This window comes from Coregonus clupeaformis, chromosome 29 (genome assembly GCF_020615455.1).
Source record: "Coregonus clupeaformis isolate EN_2021a chromosome 29, ASM2061545v1, whole genome shotgun sequence".
In the NCBI taxonomy this organism is placed as follows: Eukaryota; Metazoa; Chordata; class Actinopteri; order Salmoniformes; family Salmonidae; genus Coregonus; species Coregonus clupeaformis.
The window spans coordinates 4,504,338-4,523,979 of NC_059220.1; the positions used below are offsets into that span (position 1 = coordinate 4,504,338).

The 19,642-nt window shown below is 42.7% G+C and overlaps 1 protein-coding gene across 1 annotated transcript in view; it reads left to right on the forward strand.

The window, feature by feature from the left end:
* The first annotated feature begins 4,921 nt into the window (after positions 1-4,921).
* The window catches only part of LOC121544601 (serine palmitoyltransferase 2-like), a 57,674-nt gene continuing 42,953 nt past the window's right edge, over positions 4,922-19,642 (forward strand). Inside the window, exons 1-5 of the mRNA XM_041854575.2 lie at positions 4,922-5,454; positions 10,254-10,460; positions 11,851-12,005; positions 15,424-15,572; positions 16,009-16,133. Of these exons, the coding sequence (XP_041710509.1) occupies positions 5,305-5,454; positions 10,254-10,460; positions 11,851-12,005; positions 15,424-15,572; positions 16,009-16,133 (786 nt within the window). The 5' untranslated portion in view covers positions 4,922-5,304. The remainder of the gene's footprint in view (positions 5,455-10,253; positions 10,461-11,850; positions 12,006-15,423; positions 15,573-16,008; positions 16,134-19,642) is intronic.

A 19,642-nucleotide genomic window follows, 5' to 3' on the forward strand; every position in this document is an offset into this window, starting at 1 on the left:
TCCTTGGTTGATCATTTCAGATGCCAATAAATCCCCAGACATAAGAAAGCCCAACACGTACCATCTCCTTCCCTCACAGCATGAGTGTGAGGATACACTTCAAGCACTAACCAGCCAGTGTAGGTGTGGGGTTAAGAGGTTTGATGGGGAGAGGCTGAGGCATCAGTTATTGAGCTGTTACAGCGCCACCGAATCGCTAACTGGGGTGATTAACCACTCAGACTGACCACAGGTAGCTTGCTGGTGTTCGCTCACACATGGTAAATTATCACAGCAGCCGTCGACACCGTGGCGAAATGTGAGACAGAAAATGACTGCCATCTCTCTCTGTCCCTTAGCCGACTAATACTGTGTTACTTTTCCGTGCTTCACGGTTGGGATGGTGTTTTCGGCTTGCAAGCGGCCCCCTTTTTCCTCCAAACATAACAATGGTCATTATGGCCAAACAGTTCTATTTTTGTTTCATCAGACCAGAGGACATTTCTCCAAAAAGTAAGATATTTGTCCCCATGTGCAGTTGCAAACCGTAGTCTGGCTTTTTTATGGTGGTTTTGGAGCAGTGGCTTCTTCCTTGCTGAGCGGCCTTTCAGGTTATGTCGATATAGGACTCGTTTTACTGTGGATATAGATACTTTTGTACCTGTTTCCTCCAGCATCTTCACAAGGTCCTTTGCTGTTGTTCTGGGATTGATTTGCACTTTTCGCACCAAAGTACGTTAATCTCTAGGAGACAGAACGCATCTCCTTCCTGAGCGGTATGACGGCTGCGTGGTCCCATGGTGTTTATACTTGCGTACTATTGTTTGTACAGATGAACGTGGTACCTTCAGGCATTTGGAAATTGCTCCCAAGGATGAACCAGACTTGTGGAGGTCTACAATTTTTTTTCGGAGGTCTTGGCTGATTTCTTTTGATTTTCCCATGATGTCAAGCAAAGAGGCACTGGGTTTGAAGGTAGACCTTGAAATACATCCACAGGTACACCTCCAACTGACTCAAATTATGTAAATTAGCCTATCAGAAGCTTCTAAAACCATGACATAATTTTCTGGAATTTTCCAAGCTGTTTAAAGGCACGGTCAACTTCTGACCCACTGGAATTGTGATACAGTGAATTATAAGTGAAATAATCTGTCTGTAAACAATTGTTGGAAAAATTACTTGTGTCATGCACAAAGTAGATGTCCTAACCGACTTGCCAAAACTAGTTTGTTAACAAGAAATGTGTGGAGTGGTTGAAAAACTAGTTGTAATGACTCCAACCTAAGTGTATGTAAACTTCCGACTTCAACTGTATTCTTAAATTCCATTCCTTACTTAGATTTGTGTGTATTGGGTATATGTTGTGAAATTGTTTGATATTACTTGTTAGATATTACTGCACTGTCGGAGCTAGAAGCACAAGCATTTCGCTACACCCGCAATAACATCTGCTAAACACGTGTATGTAACAAATAAAATGTGATTTGATTTGATTTGGAAGGAGCGAGAAACTGCTTTGTTCCCTTCCTCCCTCCTCTCTCTCTCTCTCCCCCCTCCTCTCCCTCTCTCTCCCCAAAACCTGTTTTATTCCCATCAGCTCCACGCCTCTTATCGGCCTCTTCCAGACGCATGGCGGGCAACAGCGAGATAATGAGTTGGCGAGATATTAGACTTCGATCACTTTGCCCCCTTATCGGCCCTGACACCAATCTCCTTGACTGACATTCCGCCCAATCTGTTATATACAGTGCCTTCAGAAATAATTCATACCACTTGACTTAATCCACATTTTGTTTTGTTTGTTTTGTGAATTCCAAATGGATTAAATATATAGTTTTCTTACCCATCCACACACAATACCCCAAAATGACTAAGTGAAAACATGTTTTTAGAAATGTTTGCAAATGTATTGAAAATGAAATACAGAAATACTGTGTGTGTATTCACACCCCTGAGTCAATACATGTTAGAATCACCTTTGGCAGCGATTACAGCTGTCAGTCTTTCTGGGTAAGTCTCTAACAGCTTTCCACACCTGGATTGTACAATATTTTTCAAGCTCTGTCAAGTTGTTTTTCAAGTATTACCACATATTGTCAAGGTGATTTAAGTCAAAACTATACCTAGGCCACTCAGGAACATTCGATGTCGTCTTGGTAAGCAACTCCAGTGTGTATTTGGCCTTAAGTTTTAGGTTATTGTCCTGCTGAAAGGTGAATTTGTCTCCCACTGTCTGTTGGACAGCAGACTGAACCAGGGTTTCTTCTAGAATTTTGCTTGTCCTTAGCTCTATTCCATTTCTCTTTATCATAAAAAAAAACTCCCTAGTCCTTGCCGATGACAAGCATACCCATAACATGATGCAGCCACCACCATGCTTGAAAAGATGAATAGTGGTGCTAAGTGATGTGTTGTGTTGGATTTGCCCCAAACATAAAACTTTGTGTTCAGGACATAAAGTTAATATCTTTGCCAAATTTTTTGCAGTTTTACTTTAGTGGAGTATTGTAAACAGGATGCATGTTTTGGAATATTATAATCTGTACAAGCTTCCTTCTTTTCACTCTGTCATTTAGGTTAGTATTGTGGAGTAACTACAATGTTGTTGATCCATCCTCAGTTTTCTCCTATCACAGCCATTAAACTCTGTAACTGTTTTAAAGTCACCATTGGCCTCATGGTGAAATCCATGAGCGGTTTCCTTCCTCTCCGGCAACTGAGGAAGGACGCCTATATCTTTGTAGTGACTGGATGTATTGATACACCATCCAAAATGTAATTAATAACTTCACCATGCGTAAAGGGATATTCATTGTCTGCTTTTTTTAAATTGTTAACCATCTACCAATAAGTGCCCTTCTTTGCGAGGCATTGGAAAATGTCTCTGGTCTTTGTGGTTGAATCTGTGACCTTACAGATAATTGTGTGTGGGATAGAGAGATGAGGTAGTCATTCAAAACTCATGTTAAACACTATAATTACACACAGAGTGCAACTTATTATGTGACTTGTTAAGCAAATGTTTACTCCTGAACTTATTCAGGCTTGCCATAACAAAGGGGTTGAATACTTATTGACTAAAGACATTTCAGCTTTTCATTTATTAATTTGTACAAATGTCTAAAAACATAATTCCACTTTGACATTATGGGGTATTCTGTGTAGGCCAGTGACACAAAATCGACATTTAATCAATGTTAAATTCAGGCTGTAACACAACACAAAATGTGTAAAAAGTCAAGGGGTGTGAATACTTTCTGAAGGCACTGTATACCCACAGAGCACGGTAACAGTGGAAGAAAGGAGATGAAGAATGAAAGATAGGAGAAGATGGAGAGAAAAAAAAAGAGAAGATTTAGATTTTTTTCTCTTTGTGTTTTTACAAATAATTTATTTAATTAAAATCTGAGCTTCTTTGCTAAGAAAGGGAGAAGGGAGATAATGGGGATTGTTTTTTAAATGGCTGAAAATCATTACCCTGCCTGAATGCTGAGGTGTGATGTGACTGAAGATCGTTAGCCTGGGGTTTGAAATAACCCATGAGCATAAAGAAATATTGACACCGTAATCCTCATCAGCACAATGTTAACCTTGGTTCTGCCCACCATTTCAGAGCATCCCCAAGAGTAAATATGCATGTGTGTGTGTGTGTGTCAGTGGCGTGTATTCATGGATGCCAAGGGAAGCCAGGCTTCCCCAAAACATTTACCAAGGGGGGGAAAAGTATTTAGTCTCTCTGTGTTTCATAAATGTCCTTCAATTCACAAGAGGCTGAATGTATCTCACCAGAGAAAGTATCAGAGCGACCGAACAAAACAGTGCCCCTCTGTCTCAGTATGTGCAGCCCATCTATATGATGCTGTCTGGACAAAAAGAGTATGACATTGTTGCCGCCTGTAGCATTGAATGCAAGGGAAGCCAGCTAGCATTTGGCCTCCGTTTGTGACGAGTACTGAGTATACGAAGAGGCAGGACGCAGACGCAGGAATTAACAAGGTAAAGGTTTACTTAACAATGAGAAAGAGAATAACAAAGAGCGAGTAAACGACACGAAGCTAACAATTACACACAACAATGAATGAACAGTCCAGGGCTATATACTGGTGGTGATGAGATGAGGTGCAGGTGCGCTGGAGGTGATTAGGGTGCGTTGGGTTTCCATTCCTGTGTTTGCCGAGGTGGTGCGCTCAGACCCGTGGCTCAGTAGACCGACGAATCAGAGCGCCGGAGTAGAGCAACGGGAGGAGACATGACACCATTTATTTAAATATCTAAAATAATAGCCAATTAGCATTCAGCTAAACTGAGCGAGCTCAGCTGTGAATGGTCCTGGTGCACCAAAAAAAGTGTGAAGGGAAACCAGTTTGGATTTGGCTTCACACCAATCACATCACATCAGATGCCAAACATGACAGAAAAAACGTGAAAATGATGCATCTCGTTGTGTTGTTGTCCTCTGGTGGCTAGCTAGCTAGCTAAAATCAGCCCTTTCCTAAATTAGCCATGGATGGAGATAGGGATTTGGACTTCTGGTTTTACTTAATTCTCCATACTGGCCAATGATTATAACAGTGATTCTGATCCAACCATAAATTCATAGATTGTGCCCCTGGCCTGAGAGGATGGAAGTTCAACATGTAGCTAGATGTAGTAGGCTAACGTTAACTAGATAACGTTGCCCAGAAAGGAAGTTAGGCTAGCGAGCAAACATTTTAGCCAGGTAGCCTAGGACAACAAAAACTAAAAGCATGTACTGTATGACAGAGTCCAAACAGCAGAGGTTCCCACAGGTAATTTCCACTACTGAGGACCACTCCCTTTTTCGAATCTGAAGGCTCCTAAAATGCACCCACCCCTGAATGTAGCAATATCATAGGCTGTTGCTGGTTGCTAGGGGCGTTTATTTCCGGTATTGCAGCTGCTGGAATTTCAGGGCAGAATTCATTTCGGCACAACGTTTGCTACGTTGCGTGACGGTTTGCACTGATCGACACGTTTCCCTAAAACGGTGCACAGTGTTTTTCAACATCCTTTGAGGTACGTTTCCTCCGGTTTGGTGGATGTGGCGAGGTGTGTTCCTGATCAATATGGTAATATCCATGTGAAATCGCAGAAGTCGCTCAGTACAGTAACTTCAGGACTAGGCTTCCGTTTAATCAAACGTTCCGTCGTTCTGAACGCACCCATGGTTCCTCGTTGTGGGTTTTTGGGTGGGTTTTGCTAACGCTTAACCCAGACTGGCACAAAACCATACCCGAGTTCCCAATTCTGTGCTAGGTAGCTACATGCAAGTTACTGTAGGGTCCGCAGTCTAAGGCAAGCATGACCGAAAGCTCCGCGAACAAGCCGGCGAATGGAGAAGTTTTTCACCGAGCGAAGAACGGCCTTAAACCGGGAAGAAACGGCTTCGTAAAAAATCATCATCATTATTACCATCATCAGCAGCCGAAGTACTGCTATCCCGAGGACAAGGTAAGCCCTAGCGCACGGTAGGGATGGATGGATGGTGGGGAAGTGGCGAGGCTTATCTGCATATCCGCAAAACACCAAGCTGCAAATCAATATTGTTAGCTATGTGTATTTAACTTGATATGTTTTTAAACTGTAGCTAACCTATTTTTATGGTTAGCTTTACTGACATCGATTTGAATTTGCTCAACAGTCTGCTAGCTCAGCAAGATGTTAGACATTTGACAGTTGTTGGCCACTTTGCAAAAACGTTGTCTAGGTAAAGTTACTGTAGAGTTGGTTAGCTAGCTATTCTTTGTAATAATGTTTCTAGCGTTATGTAACGTTACATCCCACGAGTGTTAGCTAATAATATCTGCAGAATTCAGCTTGCTGCTTTTCTAGGCTTTTATCTTATACAAACAATATGAAACATACTAGCTAGCTAGCTACAATGTCGACAATAATTGTAGTCATCACTGATGATCAGTGTTTTCTAGAAAATGTTGAGTGTGTGCTGTGGCAGTCAAACAGCAGTGTCGAGAAGTCAGTTAGTGAGAAATATCCTTAACTGGGTCTTAGTTTGGAAAGGTAAAATATTTTCCTGTGTTTCTCTTTTTGTAGTAGAGACAATGAAAGCTGCATAATCTTTAAAGAAACAAGTCTGAAAATGGTGTGTGTGTCTGTGTGTACACTTGGAAATACACCTGTACTCCCCGACTTCCCAGCACTGTTAGGCTAATTAATTTTATACCCCTGCCTGGATCCATACTTAATTTTAATTAGTGTGTTGCGAATTCGTTAACATCTCTTTGAGTCAACAACAATTATATATCCTAAGAGGGCTCTCAATAAAAATTAAGAAGCATATCAACGTCTTTCCCTATTGGTAGAACCATAGAAATATAATCTATAAATACAAAATAAATATTATTTCTATGGGTAGAGCATTGCATTGGAAGTTAAACCCTCATCCATGTAGTGCTGTCTTGCCAACTAGGTTATGACATAATAATAATACTAATAATAATACTAATAATAATAATAATAATATGCCATTTGGCAGACGCTGTTATCCAAAGCGACTTACAGTCATGCGTGCATACATTTGGGTGGCCCCAGTGGGAATCGAACCTCCGTCCTTTGGCGTTGCAAGCGCCATGCTCAACCGACTGTGGTCCTATAGGTAGAGCCATAGAAATATCATCTATTTGTTTAATTTATTTATAGATTCTATTTCTATGGGTTGAGCATTGCATTGGAAGTTAATCCCTGAGTCCCAGGTCAGTTTAGCACAAACAGGTCTTGGATACAGGCTATGAATCAATGATTTGCTGTAACTGTTGATATGCCTCTTTGCTGTAGCTTTACTAGCTAGTCCTCTCTGCCTTTCCCAGGCATTTCATAAGGCAGAGGGAGGGAGGAGAATGCATGGTCTGGTAATTGACTCCAAGCTGATTGTAGTGCAGGGGGAAGTCACCATCTCTAGCCTCTGAGGTATGTGAGAGAGGGGCATGACTAGTCACATGTGGTTACACAGCAGTGTGTATTGCTTTGAGCTACTGGCTTGATGTTTCACGGGAAAGACTCAATGGCCACGGAATAGAGCTAAGCACAGGCAAAATCCTAGAGGAAGACCTGGTTCAGTCTGCTTTCCAACAGACACTGAGAGACAAGTTCACCTTTCAGCAGGACATTAACCTAAAACACAAGGTCAAATGTACACTAGAGTTGCTTACCAAGACAACGTTGAATGTTCCCGAGTGGCCTAGTTACCGTTTTGACATAAATTGGCTTGAAAATCTATGGCAAGACTTAAACTGCTGTCTAGCAATGATCAACAACCAACTTGAAGAATTTTAAAAATAATAATGTGCAAATAGTGCACAATCCAGGTGTGCAAAGCTCTTCGAGACTTACCCAGAAAGACTCACAGCTGTAATCTCTGCCAAAGGTACGTCTACAGAGGGGGTGTGAATACTTAATGAGATATTTCTATATTTAATATTCATTAAATTTTCAACAATTTCAAAAAAAAAAAAATGTTTTCACTTTGTTATTATGGGGTATTGTGTGTAAATGGGTAAAATATAATCTCGTTAATCCATTTTGAATTCAGTCTAACACAACAAAAAGTGGAATAAGTCAAGGGTTATGAATACTTTCAGAAGTATTGCACTGTGTGTAGTGTCCACATCTCTCTCACATATTTAATTAGCCTAGGCCTACTGACCAGACAAGAGATGGATAGCCTAAAGGCAGACTAGTGCTGTCTTTAAGGGCCGGTTTCCCACACTCAGTTTCAGCCTAGTCCTGAACTACAAAGTGTGCGATAATGGGGAATCTCAAATGAAATAGCTTTTAGTTCAGGACCTTGGCTTAATCTGTGCCTGGGAAACCGGCCTTAATAGTTAGACCTAGTCATGTTCGGATGTAGACGGTTGTATAGCCAATGCTGGTTTTTGTTTATTAAAAAAAAAGGAGCATAGCAGAATGCAGGTGGTAGATCATTGACAGCATTTCGTTGTTTGATTTAAGTGTGTTGGCTTGGAGTGTGGTATCTGCTAGGAGAGTGCTCAGATTCACATGCTCTGTCCTGGAGCCTCCCCTATCTTTATTTGACTCATAAATCTAATAGCCAGAGCAACAGTGACATATGGAGTAAAAACATAGCTAGCCTATAGTATTCCTCTGTAGGTATTTTTGAATACTTGACATCCTTTTCACACAGTACTAACACTGTAGTAACATTCACTGACCACATAGGCTAGTCACCACTATTGAACTAGGATTCTGCTCTGTGATGTTATGGAATAGGCCTCTGTGTATGTGTGAACATATTTAGCACGCTGCAAGACAAGTATTCCGATCACGTCATTCAGTTCCCTTTATTTTTTTTACTATTTTCTACATTGTAGAATAATGGTGAAGACATCAAAACTATGAAATAACACATATGGAATCATGTAGTAACCAAAAAAGTGTTAAACAAATCAAAATGTATTTTATATTTGAGATTCTTCAAATAGCCACCCTTTGCCTTGATGACAGCTTTGCACACTATTTCATAGTTTTGATGTCTTCACTATTATTCTACAATGTAGAAAATAGTAAAAATATAGAAAAACCCTTGAATGAGTAGGTGTTCTAAAACTTTTGACTGGTAGTGTAAATCAACGTCTTGCCCTATTGGTAGAACCATATAAATAGTATCTATAAATAAAGCAATAAAATAAATAAAAAATAAATGTGATTTCTATGGGTAGAGCATTGCATTGGTTACAACACACACACACACACACACACACACACACACACACACACACACACACACACACACACACAGTCACGATCGTTGAGAGACGGGTCGCACCAAGGTGCAACGTGAAAAGCGTACATGTTTATTAACTAAATAAACATACAACAAAACAAGAAACAACGTAACGTGAAGTCCTCCGGCTATACACACACAAGCCTAAACGGAACAAGATCCCACAATACACAGCAGGCAATGGGCTACCTAAGTATGATCCCCAATCAGAGACAATGGGCTACCTAAGTATGATCCCCAATCAGAGACAACGGGCTACCTAAGTATGATCCCCAATCAGAGACAATGAGCGACAGCTGCCTCTGATTGGGAATCACACCCGGCCAGACATAGAAATAGACTAACTAGAACCTAAACATAGAATATATAACATAGATAGCCACACCTTGACTCAACAAACAAGAGTTCTATAGGTCAGGGCGAGACATACACACACTTTTTCACTCACCACATACGCTCCTGCTAATGTCTATTATCTATCCTGTTGCCTAGTCACTTTATCCCTACTGTAGGTATCTACCTCTTTGGCATCAACTCAACTCGCCGTGTTTGGAGGAGGAGGAATGCTGCCTATGACCCCAAGAACACAATCCCCACCGTCAAACATGGAGGTGGAAACATTATGCTTTGGGGGTGTTTTTCTGCTAAAGGGGACAGGACAACTTCACCGCATCAAAGGGACGATGGACGGGGCCATGTACCGTCAAATCTTGGGTGAGAACCTCCCCTCAGCCAGGGCATTGAAAATAGGTCGTGGATGGGTATTCCAGCTTGACAATGACCCAAAACACACGGCCAATGCAACAAAGGAGTGGCTCAAGAAGATGCACATTAAGGTCCTGGAGTGGCCTAGCCAGTCTCCAGACCTTAATCCCATAGAAAATCTGTGGAGGGAGCTGAAGGTTCGAGTTGCCAAACGTCAGCCTCGAAACCTTAATGACTTGGAGAAGATCTGCAAAGAGGAGTGGGACAAAATCCCTCCTGAGACGTGTGCAAACCTGGTGGCCAACTACAAGAAACGTCTGACCTCTGTGATTGCCAACAAGGGTTTTGCCACCAAGTACTAAGTTATGTTTTGCAGAGGGGTCAAATACTTATTTCCCTCATTAAAATGCAAATCAATTTATAACATTTTTGACATGTGTTTTTCTGGATTTTCTTGTTGTTATTCTGTCTCTCTCTGTTCAAATAAACCTACCATTAAAATTATAGACTGATCATGTCTTTGTCAGTGGGCAAACGTACAAAATCAGCAGGGTATCAAATACTTTTTTCCCTCACTGTATGTATGTATATCTGTTTTTGTTGACATCAAATCAATCAAATCAAATCCAAGTTAATTTGTCACGTGTACAGGATACAGCAGGTGTAAACGGTACAGTGAAATGCATACTTGCTCTTCCTCAACTGTGCAGTAATACTAAGTCAGATAAACCCCTCAGGGATTAATAAAGTTTATTGAATTGAATTGACAATTCCTCCGCCCCCCCAGGTGCAGCATACATCGTATAATGGCAGCAGCGGCCTGGGCCTGCACAGCTGTCACTTCAACGAGTCGTTTGAGGAGACTCCCATGCTGGTGGCGGTACTCACCTACTTTGGCTATGGCATCCTCACCATCTTCGGTTACCTCCGAGACTTCCTCCGGAACTGGAAGATCGAGAAGTGTCACATCGCTTGCGAGAGGGAGGAGCAGAGGGTAGGACTATATAGCCACCTCACCAGTCTGTCTGAAAAACCTTCTTCATTCTCATCACTATCATTTTCATCAACATCATCATTCTTTAAAATGATTCCCCCGAAAAGAAAGTTCACCCCAAAAATCTAAGTACCGGTAGTCAGATGATTTCATATTTCAAAAGTGGTATTTTGTTTATTTGTTAATTACTTATTTACTTATATACTTATACTTATTTGTTAATTTTACTTTAGACCACTTTTTAGGTATTAAAATGAGGTTACCTGCCTCATTGGAATTGTACTTTCGGAAGCATTCACAATAACACATACACCCATTTATTCTGGCTCTGTAGTCCAATTTCCAGTAGGATAAAAACAACAACATTTTGTTCTAAAAAAACACTCAATGGAATGTTTGTGAAAAAGGAAGGAAAGCCTTAGCCAGTCAAAACCACAGGTCATTCGGTGTAACACAACAGTAAATCATTGTGACATACAGTAGTATGGAGAAGGTAGTTGTGTTCTCCTGTACTACACAGACCTTCACTCACACACTGCGAGTAAAACAACAGTTTTCAGGACATTGTTTTGGCACTGGGTCACCTCTAGAGGAGGAAACTGTATCGCCTGAAGGATATCCTACTCTCGCTGCCTCACAGACTCACTTCACCATCGGGTTTGAAGGAAGTGAAAACGCTTTCAAGGAAATAAGCTGAATGCCTGTGGGGCTTTTTTCAGTCATGTGTAAACTAAAGCTAACCTCTGCAAATATGGAGAGATTAGACTCTAACATGTACATGTTAGACTGTTCTTTGTATGCTTAGTGTAATAATGGATGAATGGGCCATAGTACTGAACATGCCTGACGTGATGCTGAGGTAAACGCTCCCTTAACATGTTACATAATAACATGGAGCAGTATGTGAGTGGTCGAAACCAGGAAATGGGAATATTACTAATTTTAATCTCCCTCTTTCCCTCTCCCTCTCTCCCTCTCTTCCTCTCCCTCTCTTCCCCTCTCACTCTCTCCCTCTCTCCCTCTCTCCCTCTCTCCCTCTCTCCCTCTCCCTCTCTTCCCCTCTCCCTCTCTCCCTTTCTCCCTTTCTCCCCCTCTCCCTCCCCCCTCTCCATCTCTCCCTTTCTCCCCCTCTCCCTCTCTCCCTTTCTCCCCCTCTCGCTCTCTCCCTCTCTCCCTCTTCCTCCCTCTCTCCCTCTTCCTCCCTCTCTCCCTCCCTCTCTCCCTCTCTCTCTCCCTATATCTCCCTCTCTCCCTCTCTTCCTCTTCCTCCCTCTCTCCCTCTCCCTCTCCCTCCCTCTCCCTCTCTCCCTCTCTCCCTCTTTCCCTCTCTCCCTCTTTCCCTCTCTCCCTCTCTCCCTCTACCTCTTTCCCTCTCTCTCTATCCCTCTAGGACTTTGTCCCACTTTACCAGGACTTTGAGAACTTTTACACCAGGAACTTATACATGCGGATCCGTGACAGTTGGAACCGGCCCATCTGCAGTGTCCCGGGGGCTAAGGTGGACCTGGTGGAGCGTGTGTCACACGATTACAACTGGACCTTTGAGTGAGTGTCACAGTCACAGCATGCGTCCCAAATGGCACCCTATTCCCTATGTAGTGCAGTACTATGGCCCTGGTAAAATAATAGGGTGCCGTTTTGTGATGTAGCCACAGAGTTGGTAGTAGAAGACCCCGACCACTGATCTAGGGTCAGATGGGAACATAACCCCTCTAATGGTTATGGTTAGGATTCAGAGTCGAGTAAACTAGTCTTATACATGGTTAGAGAAGGCATCTTCAAATCAATGTTTATTAGTCACATGATTTGTAAACAACAGGTGTGGACTAATAGTGGAATGCTTACTGACGGGTCGTTCCCAGCAACGCAGAGAGAAACAGAGAAATAATAGAAAAGTAATGACTCGTAAAGGGATGGGCCTCTCCAAGCCTGAAGGGCTGCAGCGCGGGCAGGGTTTTGTTCCAGACAAGCAAAAATACACCAGATTAGGCCTAAATAATAAACTAATCATTGGCCTTCAATTTGCACCACGATTATGTAATATGTATAAAACATTTCTGAATATGTTACAGTATATAAACAGGGTGTCCAATAAAGTGTTAAAAGGATAGTTCTGGATTTTGGAAGTTAAGAGGTTGTTTCACGAGCCAACGCTAACTAGCTTAGTGCAAATACTGGTAGTCTTTGGGTGCAGCTAATGCTAGTTAGCATTGGCTCACGGAACTACCTCTAAAGGGCATCCCGAACGATCCCTTTAACATGAAGTTTAATCAGGTGCGGTAGAGCTGTATTTGTAACAAAAGCCTGATTTACACACACTGCCTCCTTCCTCTGCCATGCCTTAGTGTCACCCCCGGGCAGCACTGGTAATTACTGCCCCTGAAAGAGCCTGTCTGTGTTGTGCTAAGATAACGATAACACACTAATCTACAGCATATGTTAGAAAAGCGACAGAGTTCCTTGAAGTGAAGGTTGTGTTAAAAGCCTTGGGCGGGATGGAGAGGAGAGGGGGAGAGGGAGGACATAGAGGTTGGTAGTTACTCAGCCCTCTAACCACAAGGCCTGATTTTCTGACTGACAATCTTGCCATGATTTGTTGCGTTACTGAAAAGGAGATCTAAACTGAAAGTCTCCTTTTTTGACACTGTATTCTGGTTTGGTGCTGTGTGCAGGCCTCTAAAGTGAGATCAATACATTTTTTTCAATGCGACACAATATTTTGCCAGAACACTCTTTTCTACACTGCTCAAACAAGAGAAGCTGAAGCCCCGTCCCCTGTCGCTCTCAGCACTCAACAGATTCTTCCAAGCAACGATAGGCTACGTTGCTTCTAAATATAAATCCACATGTTGTCTCTATTATAATAATAGTTTGTGTGTCTTCTTTTTGCAAAATGTGAGTTAGTTAGTGTAAGGAATCTGGCATGTGCCTAAAGCTAATCGCTAACCTCCCCCCTCCCCCCCACCGATAAAGCTTTGCGCTCCTATTTTTTGTATTTGTTGACGGTAGGTGCACTTGATTCAGCAGCCCTAGCGCCCGGGAAGGAAAAGTGTTCCCATTTTGAACAATTTCATGTGTCTGAAGGTACAACTCCGCCGACCCGGGAGGCCCAGAGTGCAAATCAAGTGCACCTATAGGCCTGCCGCTGGCCAATCAGATAGCTCAGATCACCGTGTCTGCACAGTTTCCTCACGCCGTAGACTGTAAAAAGAAGCCTCGAACGCACAGCAAAGTTGATAATGTCAGATTTCAAAAATGGTAAAAACCATGACTAGAGAGAGACTCAATGAATACAGCAAATATCTGCTGTTATTATGAGTAAGTTCCTGTTTAAGTTCTTATTCAGCACTGTCAACACTTTGTTCAACACTTTTATGAGCCATAAAATGCACATTTCGATAAGCTTGCATTGTTATTATTAGCGGTTTGTGTCTTGTTTACTATCAAGGAATATTTCACTTTCTCTGGTCATAAGAGTAACAACATGAATTGGTGCATGAGGCAGAGATAATGCGGTGCAACTTCAGTTTTACCATCAGCTGGAAGACTGTGTCCCCATTTCACAGTGGAGGGAGGGAGAACGGAGGGAGGGAGAACGGAGGGACAGTGGAGGGAGGGAGAACGGAGGGACAGTGGAGGGAGGGAGAACGGAGGGACAGCGGAGGGAGGGAGAACGGAGGGACAGTGAGTCGGGTGAGAGGCAGCCTCACTGCTGCTCCCTCCCTCCCCTCAGACTGCTGCTCCCTCCCTCCCCTCAGACTGCTGCTCCCTCCCTCCCCTCAGACTGCTGCTCCCTCCCTCCCCTCAGACTGCTGCTCCCTCCCTCCCCTCAGACTGACCATGAGTCCAGCCTACTGCACAAGCCTCATTGCTACAGAACTGTTTTTAATTGGTTAATGTTGCATAGGCTTACTTTTTTAAGTCATGTTTAAAAAAAAAAAAAATAAGGGCGGTAGATCTCGGCTTGCATTTTGACTCAGAAAGTGATCTTGACTCAGAAAGGTTGGTGACCACTGATCTACACTGATTTGAAGTGGATTTAACAAGTGACATCAATAAGGGATCATAGCTTTCATCTGGATTCACCTGGTCAGTATATGTCATGGAAAGAGCAGGTGTTCCTAATGTTTTGTGCACTCAGTGTATATCGCAAGTCAAATCACAATATTTTGTTGAAAGATTGCAATTCGATTTTCTGCCCATAGCGCGCTAACAACCAGGTAACTTTATCATTATGCAAACATTTGGTGGTACAGAAAGAAAGGAAAAATCATATATTATTCAGGAGATGTGCTTTAAAAGCAAGTAGGATTCCTATAGGTCCAATGTAGGCTATATCTCAATCAATTTAAAACAACTTTTTTTCTGGTGCTCCTACATTTTATGTGGTGCTTCAGAAAAAAAGACAGTGCTACCAATAAAACATGTTAAAGGGATACTTCGGGATGTTGGCAATGAGGCCCTTTATCTACTTCCCCAGAGTCAGATGAACTCGTGGATGCCATTTTGAATGTCTCTGCATAACTAGCGTAATAGCTAACTAGCGTAATAGCTAACTAGCGTAATAGCTAACTAGCGTCATTGCGCTAACGAAACTACCTCTAACTTCCTTCATACTGGACACAGAGACATAGAAATGGTATCCACGAGTTCATCTGACTCTGGGGAAGTAGATAAAGGGCATCATTGCCAAACTCCTGAAGTATCCCTTTAATATAGAGGCCTGAGCGTGTGTGTGTTTGTTTGTCACAGGAGGCTGCTGAGGCGGCTGGAGTAATGATCATAATAACTGTCTGTAAAGGAGTGAATAGAATGACATTAAACATGTTCGATGTATTTGATTCCATTCCACTTATTCCGCTTCAGCCATAACCACGAGCCCGTCATCCCCAATTAAGTGGTAGGAGGTGTGATCAACATGGGTTCCTATATAGCTCTCTCTCTCTCTCTCTCCCTCTCTCAGCTATACAGGCAGAGTGGTAGGAGGTGTGATCAACATGGGTTCCTATAACTACCTGGGCTTTGCTGAGAACACTGGTTACTGTGCCACTGCCGCCGCAGAGGTTACCATGAAGTATGGGGTGGGGATAGCCAGCACCAGGCAGGAGATGGGTACGGCATGGTCGCACGCACGCACGTGCGCACGCACGCACGCACGCACGCACGCACGCACGCACGCACGCACGCACGCACACACACACACACACACACACACACACACACACACACACACACACACACACTGCACCTAATATATTTTTGTTTATATTAACTTATTGATATTAAGTCAACATATACAGTATCTCGAGGAATGTATTTGTTTGTTTTGAGTTTAGTAATCCATCTCTGAAATGAAATCTTTGCCACACCCTCGGGCCTGATAACTCACAATCTTGGTAGGTAGTGTAGATGAACACAGAGGCTGAGTCTCAGCCCTAAGCTGTATCACACAACTGTCTAACATTAATAACACACTTAATCATTTGAATCGTATCAGAAGGAGGTATGTGTCTATGGGAGTTTTGATGTATCTCCTAAATTCCCTTAGGTAACTTAGACAGACATGAGGAGATGGAGAAGCTGGTTGCTAAGTTCCTGGGTGTGGAGTCGGCCATGGCGTTCGGGATGGGCTTCGCTACCAACTCCATGAACATTCCTGCCCTCTCTGGCAAGGTAGGAGGACATGCTACATTACCGAACACCAAGGGTTCTCAGTCTTTCACTATGTTCTAGCCCCTGGTTCACTATTTCTGGTTCAGTCTCCTAGCATCTCTCTCTCTATCCCCTCTCTCTCTCTCTCTCTCTCTCTCTCTCTCTCTCTCTCTCTCTCTCTCTCTCTCTCTCTCTCTCTCTCTCTCTCTCTCTCTCTCTCTCTCTCTCTCTCTCTCTCTCCTCTCCTCTCCTCTCTCCACTCTGTCTCTCTTTCTCCCCTCTCTCTTGCTCTCCCTCTCCCCTCTCAATTCAATTCTGTAGACTTTATTGACATGGCAAGTTAAATTAAGTACAGTGTCAAAGTACACATAACAACAGTGGTTGGACCAACAGGACTAATACAACACTAATAATAATAGTAGTAGTAGTAGTGGAAATGGTATTACCATTAACAGCAACTACAACAACAATATGAATTGATAATAATAATAAATAAAAGCAATAGTAGTAGGCCATTCTCAACATGACTGAAAAGCAACATTACATTTTAGTCATTTAGCAGACACTCTTATCCAGAGCGACTTACAGTTAGTGAATACATATTTTTTTATACTGGCCCCCCGTGGGAATCGAACCCACAACCCTGGCGTTGCTCTATCAACTGAGCTACATCCCTGCCGGCCATTCCCTCCCCTACCCTGGACGAATTGTGCGCCGCCCATGAGTCTCCCGGTCGCGGCCGGCTGCGACAGAGCCTGGATTCGAACCAGGATCTCTAGTGGCACAGTTAGCACTGCGATGCAGTGCCTTAGACCACTGCGCCACTCAGGAGTACGGCATGAAATGAAATCCAATAAATATATATATATATATATAGGACAGACGAGTTGTGCGTTCCGAGATGCCGTCCTGCTCACCACTGTTGTACTGCGCTGTTATTTGCCTGTTTGTGGGCCGCCTGTTAGCTTGCACGATTCATCCCGTTCTCCTTCGACCTCTCTCATCAATTAGCTGTTTTCGCCCACAGGACTGCTGCTGACTGGATGTTTATTGTTTGTCGCACCATTCTCGGTAAACCCTAGACGCTGTCGTGCTTGAAAAGCCCAGGAGGACGGCCATTTGTGAGATACTGGATCCGGTCCGCCTGGCACTAACAGTCATACCACGCTCAAAGTCGCTTAGGTCACTCATTTTGCCCATTCTAACGTTCAGTCGAACAGTAACTGAATGCCTCAATGCCTGTCTGCTTACTTTATATAGCAAACCACGGCCACGTGACTCACTGTCTGTAGGGAACCATTTTCGTGAACGGGGTGGTGTACCTTTTTGCTTTGTGATAATGTGGTTGGGCTAGATGTTCTGAGTGCTGTCCTGAGGCTCCATGGCAGGGCTATTCAACTATATTCTAACACATTAGGTGTGTTTTTTGTCCCACTCCATTCTAAAGAGTCCTTCAGAGTATCAGAGAAGGAAACAGAAGGCAGGTGTTCCTGAGAGTCATGGCTTTCAGGAATGGGGTCATAATATTTTGTAGCTTAAACTGTTCAAACGCTAGAGGCAAATTCTTATGAAGAAATAATATTCAACATGCCACATTGCTAAAAACCGCTAGAAACCTTTTCACCCAGCAGAAACCACACTATAGACCAGGGTTTTCCAAACCTTTTCACCCAGCAGAAACCACACTATCGACCAGGGTTTTCCAAACCTTTTCACCCAGCAGAAACCACACTATAGACCAGGGTTTTCCAAACCTTTTCACCCAGCAGAAACCACACTATCGACCAGGGTTTTCCAAACCTTTTCACCCAGCAGAAACCACACTATAGACCAGGGTTTTCCAAACCTTTTCACCCAGCAGAAACCACACTATCGACCAGGGTTTTCCAAACTTTTTCACCCAGGTCCCCTTCCAGCAATAGGGAACATCTTGTGCTCACCATGTCTTTTTTTTTATGGGCACAAGCACTGTTCATGACACAAACTGTTCACACCCCTCTTGTTGGTGGAGAGAAAATTGTACAGGTTTAAAGCTTATTTCCTTAAATTCTACACATGTTGTCATGGGGTGCAGAGAACATTGAGCAGTTTTAAAGCTAATTTTATTGCGAATATATTGTTTAATCTCTTGACATTGTAGGGCTGTGTGATGAAATATTATGGGGTCGCTTGTTTTTAGGTGGTTGTAAAATTTGATGGGGGATCTAATTATTTTTCTTTGCACTCTGCATGCAGTATTTTAATTGGATGTTTGGCCCATTTGGTAAATTCATTATTAGAGAGCGGACCCCACACTTCACTGCGATATAGAGAATTAGTTATATAACTGATTGGAACATTTTGAGACAGATCCTAATTGGAATTTTGATTTTAATGTTCCTTTTAATGGCATAGAATGTTCTTCTTGCTTCGTGTCTCAGCTCGTTCACAGCCATTCGAGAAAGCTATCTATGTTGCTGAAATTTTGTCCTAGATACATGTCGTTTTTGGTGTGTTTTTAATAGAACTGTGTCCAAATAGAATGTATATTTGTGATCCTGATATCCTGCAGAAATACTTTGCACATTTTACAGTGTGCATTCGGTTCAGATCAGGGAGAGACAACCATTTTCTGTAGAATACCATAGTATCTAGCCATAGCCAACAGACAATGCAAATGCCACAGCAACTCCTGGCACAGGAAACCTCAGCTCCAGGCCAAGGGCTCCCAGACAGACTGAGAGAGTAAAATGTGCATTCTAATATTTGCCCAACATGGGAATGATATTCTAATATTATATATTTCCATAACCTAAATAATTCCATATGCGATGCCTAGCCAGCCGTATCATTTTTTCAAACCTGGACGTTTTACATAGCCTATCTTACCTTGTTTTTTAATAGCCTACAGCCAAGATCCCACCATAGAAAAAAAGCAAAGATGTCCTGATATGCCGTTGAAACCTGCATTTCTTCTTCTACTGTCCAAAGGCAGTAAGGCAAAATCCTATTGTTGCATTCTATTGTTGCTCCCGAGTGGCGCAGCGGTCTAAGGCACTGCATCTCAGTGCTTGAGGCGTCACTACAGACCCCCTGGTTCGATTCCAGGCTGTATCACAACCGGCCGTGATTGGGAGTCCCATAGTGCGGCGGCACAATTGGCCCAGCGTCGTCCGGGTTTGGCCGGTGTAGGACGTCATTGTAAAGAAGAATTTGTTCTTAAGTGACTTGCCTAGTTAAATAAAGGTTAAATAAAAAATGAATAAAAAAGATATTCCCTCTTTCTAAGTTTCTACCATTAGGCTTTATATCCATCTCTGTCGCATTATAAAAAATGCTTGCATCAGGTGAGCGTTTGACCATGGTGTTCTCCCGTAATAGCATTTTGGAACAGATTTTTTTTTTTCTTCTGTTTTGATCAATTCGATTGAATGAGTTAGTTCTGATTTATACCATATTAGCATTCCCCCTGAGTCTCTGCCCTGTGTGACTCCTTTTGATTTGGTGGATGGTACGATTATCTCCCTGTAACCCAGTGGCCAGCCAGTGGA